The sequence below is a fragment of the Eptesicus fuscus genome, chromosome 1, assembly GCF_027574615.1.
Source record: "Eptesicus fuscus isolate TK198812 chromosome 1, DD_ASM_mEF_20220401, whole genome shotgun sequence".
NCBI classification, from domain to species: domain Eukaryota; kingdom Metazoa; phylum Chordata; class Mammalia; order Chiroptera; family Vespertilionidae; genus Eptesicus; species Eptesicus fuscus.
Genome location: NC_072473.1, coordinates 79,282,112 through 79,292,109, shown reverse-complemented (window position 1 = coordinate 79,292,109; position 9,998 = coordinate 79,282,112). Strand labels below are relative to the sequence as shown.

Genomic DNA, 9,998 nt, shown 5'->3' with positions numbered 1-9,998 from the left:
TTCAACAGTATTTTTATGTACCACAAAGAGAAGGGGGAAAAAGCTGACTAGTGCCCTGGCGAGTGTGGCTCAGTTGGTTGAAGTCCTCTTGTGTACCAAAAGGTCTCTGGTTCAATTCCGTCAGGGCACATACCCATGTTGCTGATTCAGTCCCTGATTGGGGTGCGTGAAGGAGACAACCAATCAATATTTCTCTCTCACGTAGGTGTTTCTCCCAAACATAAAAAAGAAGCTGATTTAATTGTGATTTGGCATCAACTTATCATTCATATCAATTTCAAGGATAAATAAATTGTGAAAAATGTATGCACCTTTGAAGACATTAAATATGGTAGTTGATTTTATGGGCTATTGTCTCTCCTCACTCCTTTCCAAATGTCTGTTGACATATTTTTAATGTAGAATTATAGTTAATGGAACCATACTTTCTAGAAACCAACTGTCTTTTGGTTTCACTGCCTACCAAACATAGCATTTTAGCTAGTTGCTCAAGGTTAAAATTTCAATGTCTCACCAGACACTTCACTGCTACATCAAATGGGTAATTTTGGGAATGTGAACATTTGGTAGAAAAACAGGAACAGGTGGGCTGGAGAAAAGACAATGTCCAAGTTGTCAAACATTGTTTTCAACATTATAAGTTTTTAAATTTGAAAAACTTTATATTGTAAAGAAACTACTACCTGTTCTGGAGCCTTAAAAATATAAAAAAGACCTTAAAACGAGCTTGAGAAAACTTGTCAAGACAAATTTTATTTTTTTCAAGTTACAAAAATATGTGCATGTCAAAAATACAGTCTAGTCCATTTACGAGTAGTTTCAGCCATTTAAAAGTTATACAGAATTTTGGAAAAAAACAAACCAGTTCATACACAAGTCTCAAAACATTCAGTTCATGAATAGTATACAACCATTCAATTTACTTATTGCTAGTTATATGCAGCTTTACTTAAGATTGGTCTCCACAAAGGAAAGGGCAGTGTTTGGGCACTCTGAATACTGCTATTAAAGCTGTGGTCTTTAGAAAGCCAATCCAAAATCAGAGTAAGTTCATTTTTAATAAAGCATAAGTTTTGGTTAGTACTATAAGAAGGAGTGGTCAAATCCAATTGTACCCCCTTCTTCTATTTAATTCTATTTTGTTAATATGTCAGAAATATGTGTGGTTTGGGGGAAGAATAAATGAATTACTGGTTTTCAAAAGAAGTAATAAGAAACATTAACTTTGAGCTGCAATATACAAACAAAACTGGCACATCTAGATTAAAAACATTAAAACAACAAATTCAAGAATGAAAAAATATTTAAAATTTAACCAAAAGCCAAAGCTATATTTCTTTCTCTTTAGATGCTGAGACATAAAATGAATCACTTTGTTCTCTTGAAGTTTATGGGCTAATGAAGATCTGCTGCTCTCTATTTCTTGTTAAAAAGGCAAAGACTTAACTACATAACTAGAACATGTTTTTAAAAACATCTATTTGCTCATAATGCCATATAAAAGAACAAACCATAAAATTAAATAATTTTGGCTTTAATGAGCAAAAAAGACAATGGAGTTCACAGTGTAAAACACAGGAAAGAAATCACTTACTTTGGGGGTGGATAATACTTAGGAGATTTTTGGCCTTAAGTTCATATGGAAGACTTAGAAGTTAAGGGTGTCTCAAAGAGAGAACAATGGCTTTGTTTCCAACTTTCTTGTTAGACCCTGCTGCAGGGTCTGGTTTATTGCTGACATTTTACCTACATAAGTTCTTGAATAAATTGAGACATATATTGATGATAAGTATGATGAGGTGAACTGAAAAACCTTTAAAAGTAATCTTTAGAACAAAAGTGACACTCGTGACCATTTGGCAATGATACTTATCTTAATGACTTAAACCCTAAAAATAGGCTAAATTTTTAGGAGGTAGAAAACAAGTACCAAAAATTTACCATGTGGCCACTCCTCCTAATTTTTGGCCAACTTTGGCTCTCTATATTTCTCACTCCATATTCTCCCATTAAAGCTATTAGACCCACTAATATTCATTACCTAAAGTTATAAACCTGGAGCTGCCATGAAAAATCTTTATAACAAGTTCTGCTTATAAGTCACTAAATATATCTAATACCCAGGTATCAACTAAGAACATATTATACCTCTCTAGTATATTAATTCACTTCATAAGAACATGTTAACATAGAAAACATTAGGTAACACCGAACATCTCTATCTGTGATTCTAATATGTCAGAGTAGTTATACAAACCAAAAGTAGTAATATTTTCATTTGAACTTATTTGAAAAAGCCTTATACCAAAATTGTATTACCAGTGTTTACTGAAAATACATGTGTTCTATTACAAAATTAACCTAACAAAAAAAATACTCTACTTCCTCCCAGAGAATTATGTTGTGCTGATATCCTGTAGATAGTATTATAAAAGGATTTCATTTTTGCGATTGGCTGGGCTCACAGTGAGTATGTTAGTACAGAGATCATGTGTTTATAATATTACTATAAGTATGTTATTAGTGAAATGTATGTAAGGCATGTAAAAATCTAGCATTAAAGCTTTTAAGGGCAATAACCCAAACTGGCAGCTGCTAGAAAAGATGCTGCTAGGAATTAAAACTACAATGAAAGGAATTAATTCACATAAACTGTGTTGCTGAAACTAATGGACGAAAGGAGAATGGACTTTCTTCCCTTTAGGTAGTACTAGCCCAATCTTGAAAACGGAAGCAATCACTTGCAATCTTCCACACAGTGTTGTTAGGAGTAGTCTGAGCAGTCAGCAGGAAATTCTGATTGAAGAAGTGCTGTCTGTTTCCATCAAACTTCACAGTTCCACTGGTCACAACAAGAACTGTAGTCTGGGCCTGAGTAGCTTGCTCTTTACACACACACACACACACACACACACAAAATAAAACAAAACAAAAGGTTGGTTTCTATCTCTAAATAAGCAGATTTTCAGGCTTAAAAGACATTGCTCATAATTTAACACTTAAAAAACATTTCATGACCTAACTGGTTTGGCTCAGTGGATAGAGCGTTGGCCTGCAGACTGAAGGGTCCCAGGTTCGATTCCGGTCAAGGTATGTACCTTGGTTGTGGGCACATCCCCAGTAGGGGGTGTGTAGGAGGCAGCTGATCGATGTTTCTCTCTCATCAATGTTTCTAACTATCCCTCTCCCTTCCTCTGTAAAAAAAAAAAAATCAATAAAATATATTAAAAAAAAACATTTCATAAACTTTACTTTCAGCATACTCTTAAGCATGTACACCCAAAGCCAAAAAAACTAAATAATCATTTCAAAGATACTAAAATTATTTTCTGTCCAGAAAGATTCTGGGTACTCTAAAGTTTCAAAATAAAGAGCTTGTATTTATTAATATTTCATTGGGTTTCTAACAGAGCTTTTTCATGTTTTGCTTCTTAATCTATAGCTGTTTTTAAAATTGTAAAGGAAAAAGAAATCACCCTAACCTATTAGAGAAAATTAGGGCCCACCTAGAGGTTAATCTTATAAATGACATCAGTCTATATTAAATCTAATTCTGTGTTTCCAAAAATCCTTTCATGTAACAGAGTAAAAAGTTTCTCTGTGAAATTTTAATAAATTGTAAGATAATAAAACACATTAATTAGGGATATAGTATAACTTTTTTGGAGATATTTCAATGCATAGAAGGCAACTATTTAGAGAAAATAAATAATTATTTCTTTCCATCAATAAAAATCACATTTAGCTTCAATTTCTCACATAACTTAATAAATTATAATCACACAATCCAACAAAACATACTAGTGATCTGCTGGAGTGAGATAGGTCTAAAAGGATACCAAAAGTTTAATTTGATAGCTCAGTGCTCACTAAAGTAAAACAAAAGAAACACCTTGAAAGACCATGCTCTTACCATGAACTGGTTGGCAATCTAACATATTAACCTGGAATTCACTAGAAGGCAACACCTCAAAAAAATTAGTTAAGGCTTCCAGCCCTGTGACAACATTTCCATTCCATATTAAAGTGGCCTTGTCCAGATACAGACGGGTCAGTGCCTAAAAAGAAAGATAAAAGAAAGGCAAAAATAGTTTTGTTTCTGGGAAGGCATTTTAACAGAAATGAAATGAAAGGTTATAGGTGATATACAAACATTTTCATAGTTCAATATCAATCTCTACTCCCCTGCCCCCTTGCACTGGAATACAACATGAACAAGGTTTACTCTTAATAAACCAGGCAGCTAAATATACTTTTATTTTATATTTTACTTTAGCCACAATGAGAAAACTATGCATCAACTGGAAGAGTTTTAAAAATTTGCTTTCTGCATTTAAATGAATTAAATGGTCACAAGTTTCAAGCACCTACAACCCAAAGCAGTTTTAGTCTCCCTCCTTTTTCTAATTGTGAATTAACAAAGCTATCTTCCATCAGGCCCTATCTGTACACTTTAAACCTAGTGTTTATATACATGGAGTCATTTCATGTCCTAGCCATTTAATGTTGTATGTGTTAGGAAGAATGGGTTCTTTTTACTACTCAAACAGCATATTTAATTCAAAAGAATCACCAGTACTTGCTAAAGCAGTTTTTTATAAGTCAAGTTAAAGCTTCACTAAGGCAAAATTCAACAGTTAACTCTTTAGTCACAGCAGTTTAGTGTGTCACAGGACTCTATTTGCTTAATTCTAAAACTTTATCTTGGATTAAAAGGCCAACACACATCTTGACTCTGCTTTTTTTTTTGAAATCAGGAAGGCACAATAAACATCCATTGTCACATCCATTGTCCCTGGTCTCATGTCATAAAAAATCAGTACCAGGAACTTCTTTTATGCCTGCTAACTATTTTTGAGAAAGTTCTCTAAAATACAATGCTATACTGATAAGAGACCTAGGCAAGCTTGGAGCACATACTGAAATAACTACTTAGAAGATATGGTTCAGGGACAAATTACAATGAAAAAAGCTGACAAAGTGATAAGTTGTTCTTTTGAAGACTAAAAGTATCCAAGTCATGTGGATTATGCTTGTGAGTGCCAGCTACAGCTGTGAGATTTAATTTAAAAGTTATCTATTAATATATTCCATTAAAGGGACAAATCGGGGAACATTTCCTATAATGTCAGACCCCTTCACCAGCACTAATACTATTTTAACCAAACTGAAGTTAATTGGGACTAAGAAAATGTAACATATTTAAATAAATATTTGTTGGGTCCTTAGTTAAGTGCAGTATTTAAATTCCCATTTACCATCCTAAAAATAAAATGAGGTTAAGAGAGGTTAGCAACTTGCCCAAGGACAGAGATAGGTAAACACAAAGCTGATATATATACCTATCTTTATTGTTGAAAGTATTACAGCTGTCCCTCTTTCCCCCATTTACCCCCTCCATTCCACTCCCACCCCCTCCCCAGACCTTCATGGCACTATTGTCTGTGTCCATGGGCTATGCATATATGCATATACATTCTTAGGTTAATATCTTCCCACCACTCCCTTCCCTCTGAAATATGCCAGTCTGTTCAATATCAGAGTTATCACTTATGCAAGTCAGATGAATGGCTGGATTGAAAAAAGAAATGGTATTTAATGAAGAGTAGTATAGCCTATAACACTCACCCGTCTTCTTTTGTCCATTGTCTCATAGTAAATATTGACAAATTCCTCAGCAGCTCTACATGCCTGGTCTACATAAGTTTTAAAATCCTACAAGAAAAATTTTAGAAGTGTACATTACCATTCTTCCAAATGTTCACAAACACAAAATCACCAACAGAAGCTGATGATTTATTTCAATCACTTTGCAGCTCTGTACATAGTCCACATTCTTCCATATAAATGTTGACGTTTTAAAGGCTTAGGGCTCAAAAGTTTCCAGTTTTCACTATGTTTGGGTACATATATTGAGGACATACTTGTCCCTCATTAGTGCATTTGATATACTGTATTTTTCCTCACTTTAAATATAATTTTATAATCTTAACTTGAAAATTGGTACTTCAGTACTTACTTTAGGCTTCCAATATTTTATAACACATTTACCGTAATAAAAATGTTCCAGCCAGAAACTTTAAAAAAGTGAGGGTGGAAGAATTGCCACTGAATAAATTTGGAAAGTGCTGAGTTCTTTTTTCAAGAGGTAAGTTATGACCAAAATCAAGTTGTTGAATGAAAAAAAAAAAAGGTATAGTAACAACAAAGTTAAATGAACTACTTGAAAAATTAGGTACTTAGGAAACTTCTTCACATTACATAAAAATTTACCAGCATTTGTAAAGAATTGTAAAACCGAAAAAAAAGAAAAGTTGGGGTTTTCTCCTGCAGGGAAAAAAACCTTCTTCCCTTTCTTCCCTAGGCATTTACCCAGCCCAGCCTACTATTTGAATTAAGAACTAGTTTCACTTCTAGTTCAGGTGATCAAAATTATATAGAGAGGGAGATAATCCAAAAAGGAGTTTGCAAGCCATAAACGACAGACCCCAATATGCCCGCCTCTCGCTAGCTCCCATCTCAGGGTCCTTTCCAGCATCTTAGATTGCACAACCCAAGGGAATAGGAAGTCAGGAGCTGGAGGTCCCAGGCAGCGGGTGTAGGACTAGAGGGGGTCTGCCTAGAGCGGGCCCCGCCCCGAGTCCGGCGGGCCAGCCCCTGATTCGCTACTTGATCACGTGATTGCAGCCGGCCCGGCGACCCTCCCCTCAGCTGCCCAAGCACCAGCGCTCAGGCACCCTCCCCCAGGGTCCCGGCACTCACCACAGGCATGGCCATCGGGGAGCCTGAAGCAGCCTGTGGAGGCAGTGGCGGCGTCACTACTTCCTCACGTGTCCGACTCCCTCTGCTGTAGGAGGACCAAATATTAAGGAAGATAGTGAAACCCGCCAAACATACGGAATCCTTTCTCCGCCCATTCTCTCCCGGAAGTAGTTCGGTCCGTACTTAAAAGGATCCCGATGTTCTAACCTTAAGACGCTTCCCTTTAGTTCCGACTGTACCCTCCCAATCGCCCAAGGTATTCAACTTGTTTGATATTTACTTAATTAAGAAAAAAAAGTCACTTTGCTTTTTTAAACTAGGTAGTCTAATGCTGCCACTTTTCCAACCGCAGGCGCGGAGACAAGCAAAAAGAACTAAGATCCGACAGGGGGAACCACTTTACTTTAAGAGGCGGGTCCAAGGCTAGCTGAAGACCAATGAGAAACAGAGGAAAGACATACAGGTCCTGTAGCCTATAGGAAAAATGGGTGGAGCTTGAAACGCGCGCAATCATACTGCGCATGACTGGCAAAGAAAGTTTTAGAATTCTGGAACAATCTGGAAGAGTCGATCCTCGTATTGAACCCCAACATCTCCATAGTATTCCTACGATAATTCACTATTTGACTTTGCATTATTCAGTGGAAAAGGCTCATCCAATGCTTCCATTCTTATAGACCTAAAATGAAGATTTGTCTACAGCACCATTCACCACCTTCCACACCCAATTCGTGACAACCAGCAAGGTACTTTTCTAAGCATTTTAACCCATATTCACTTACTCAGTTACAATAACACTATGGCATATTATCTCCATTTTATAGTTAAGACATTAATTAACTGGCTTCAGTCATAAACTAGTTGGAATTCAAGCTTAAGCTAATTTAACTACCTCTGCAAACGCACTTTACTCCCCAGCATCCTTTAAAACGGCCCATGTCAAAGCTGCGAACAACTTCTGGGGATTCAAATCAATTAAGTATCTCTATAGTCTTACCTTGAGTAACTGCCTTGCGAGGCCTCATAATAACGGAAACGGTCACGATCACGGACACGGTCATGATCACGATCACGGTCTCGGTAATAGTCTCGGTCTCGGTCACGGTCTCGGTAATAGTCTCGGTCACGGTCACTCCTTCCTCGATATCCTCCTCTGTCTCTTTGATACCAGCCTCTTCCAAATCGTCTCATATTCTTAACCCTTCTTTTCCCCACCCGTTTGTCTTTCCTTTTGCCTAGTTCTAACTGCCGCTTTTCTCCGAGTTCCTTCTCCGCTCCGAAGTTCTCTCCAACGGCACTTCTGGACGTGTCTCCTATTTAAAGCTACAGTCCTCCCACGTGATCTGGATTGTTACTTATATGCTAATGAATCTCAACGACACATCTCGAGCCCCTACCTCCGCTCTGAGCTCCGATTCCACATATGGATATGAACACCGCAAGGCACTACAGGCTTCTCAAACTTGTAGAGTCCAGAATTTAAACTCATTATTTCCTCTGTCCTAACAATCTTATGTGTGTTTTTCTTTTCTGTCATTTATACTTGTACTCCTGGAATATTTTTGGATCCACCCCATTATCATGTTTCATTCATTAATTCAGTAAATGTGTATTAAGTGCATACTGTGGGCCAGGCACTGTACAAGGTTCTAAATATAGAATGGTGAACAAAATAGACTTGATCCATAGCTCATGAAGCTCAGAGTGCTAGACAATAAACAAAACATGAATGAATTACAAAGGAGTTCCAAGAAACTTGTCCATCTTTAAAGCAACCTCTCTGTCTCTCTCCTCTGTATACACATTTTGACTTTGCTATATTCTCATTTTTCTAAAATTTTCCTAATTTTTAAAGACCTACCTTGGTCTGGTCTCAATTTACCTTTCCAAACTTTTCTCCCATTATTCACCAATATTGGCAAAGTTAACTACTACTGTTTGTAAAAAAATGACTCATATTTATTGCTTTATAGTTGATTGTGTTTTTTATTGAAAGCTTAGAATGTGTCTGGTGTTTATTATGATTTTATTCAATCTTCCCAGCCTCTGGAGAGGGAATATTATTATCTAGATTTTTAAGAATTTAAACAGAAGTTCAAAGAGGTGTAAATTGGCTATGATGACACAACTAATGGAGCTGGGATTACAACCTACAACTGTCTTTGCTCTTAGAAACTTCACTATTCATGCATTTGTTTGTAGTATGCTTATTTTGGAATGTTTGTTCCCTCCATTTATATCTGCCCTTTAGGGATCAGGACAGGTAAAGTCTCTTCCATGAAGACTTCCCTCATTTCATGTCCCCAGAACCCCAAAGAATATTCTCTCTTTTATGGCTATGAGGAGTGGCTTTTGATGTGAGGCAGTAGTGCCAGGGACTACAGCAGTGTTGAATACTGAAAAGGGACAGCTGGTGGCTGTGCAGTGAGTTTTAGGGGCCTCAGGCTGTTGTGAGGTTGGGCAAACTACCCCAGCCCATGCAAAGCAGAAGCTGTGCTGGGGATGGCTCAGTCCCAAAAAAGGACATGAAGGCCCTTCTCAGACCCTAGTGGTGCAGGTTCCCTCCTCTTTACCAGGCCTCTGCCAGACCAGCACCATAGCTCACACAGCCTTTGTCTCTGGCTGAGGCAGCCTCTGGGTCATTCTCCTCTCCAAACTAGTCACCAAAGTGTGCCTTGGAAAAATTGGTGATTATTGGAACCCTTCTTTGCTTAAAGCCCTTCAGTGGCTTCCCATTATCTTTGTCCTGTGTCCGGCCAGTCAGGCCCTTTTCATTTCCTCCATCAGCTCAGCCCCTGAGCTACACAGGGCACTGTACCAGGTACTCACAGTGCAGAAATCAGAGGAGGTAAAACAGTTACCATAGATGACACATAAGGGACCCAAGGGTGCTTGAGACTTACTGTGGAGTGTGGTCCAGGTGCTCACAGTTTCTGCCTCTCAGAATGTTTCAACATTGAGCACGACGGGCACATGCATATGTGCAAAGGAAAGAAGGAGGTACTTTCCTTTAGTTAAAAAATATAAATTTTAAATGTAATTAAAGCCCTGGCTGGTGTGGCTCAGTTGGTTGGAGCATCCTCCCGTGCACAAGAGGGTGTCCGGGTTGTAGGAGGTAACTGATGTTTCTCTCACCTCTCTCTCTCTCTCTCTCTCTCTCTCTCTCTCTCTCTCTCATCTCCGTTTCTCTCTGTAAAATAATATATATATTTTAAATGTACTTAAAAACATTTGGT

At 37.6% G+C, this 9,998-nt stretch overlaps 1 protein-coding gene across 1 annotated transcript; it reads right to left on the bottom strand.

Annotated features, from left to right (window-relative positions):
- Positions 1-727: 727 nt before the first annotated feature.
- On the bottom strand, positions 728-7,953 carry NXT2 (nuclear transport factor 2 like export factor 2). Its single transcript, XM_028137134.2, has 6 exons — positions 7,760-7,953; positions 6,970-7,023; positions 6,763-6,847; positions 5,629-5,715; positions 3,914-4,058; positions 728-2,885 (listed from the first exon to the last, which is right to left on the bottom strand). Exons 1-6 carry the CDS (start codon positions 7,951-7,953, stop codon positions 2,701-2,703), a joined length of 750 nt encoding a protein of 249 aa, XP_027992935.2. The 3' UTR covers positions 728-2,700.
- Positions 7,954-9,998: the final 2,045 nt, after the last annotated feature.

What these genes read in the sequence shown, in the direction of transcription:
- NXT2 (XM_028137134.2), bottom strand. Translation starts at nt 7,953, where the DNA reads ATGAGACGATTTGGAAGAGGCTGGTATCAAAGAGACAGAGGAGGATAT. An exon ending in TCGCAAGGCAGTTACTCAAG is followed by an intron (nt 7,024 to 7,759) that starts GTAAGACTATAG and finishes TCAAACAAGTTG; the next exon opens with AATACCTTGGGCGATTGGGA. An exon ending in CCCCGATGGCCATGCCTGTG is followed by an intron (nt 5,716 to 6,762) that starts GTGAGTGCCGGG and finishes TTTTTCTTGTAG; the next exon opens with GATTTTAAAACTTATGTAGA.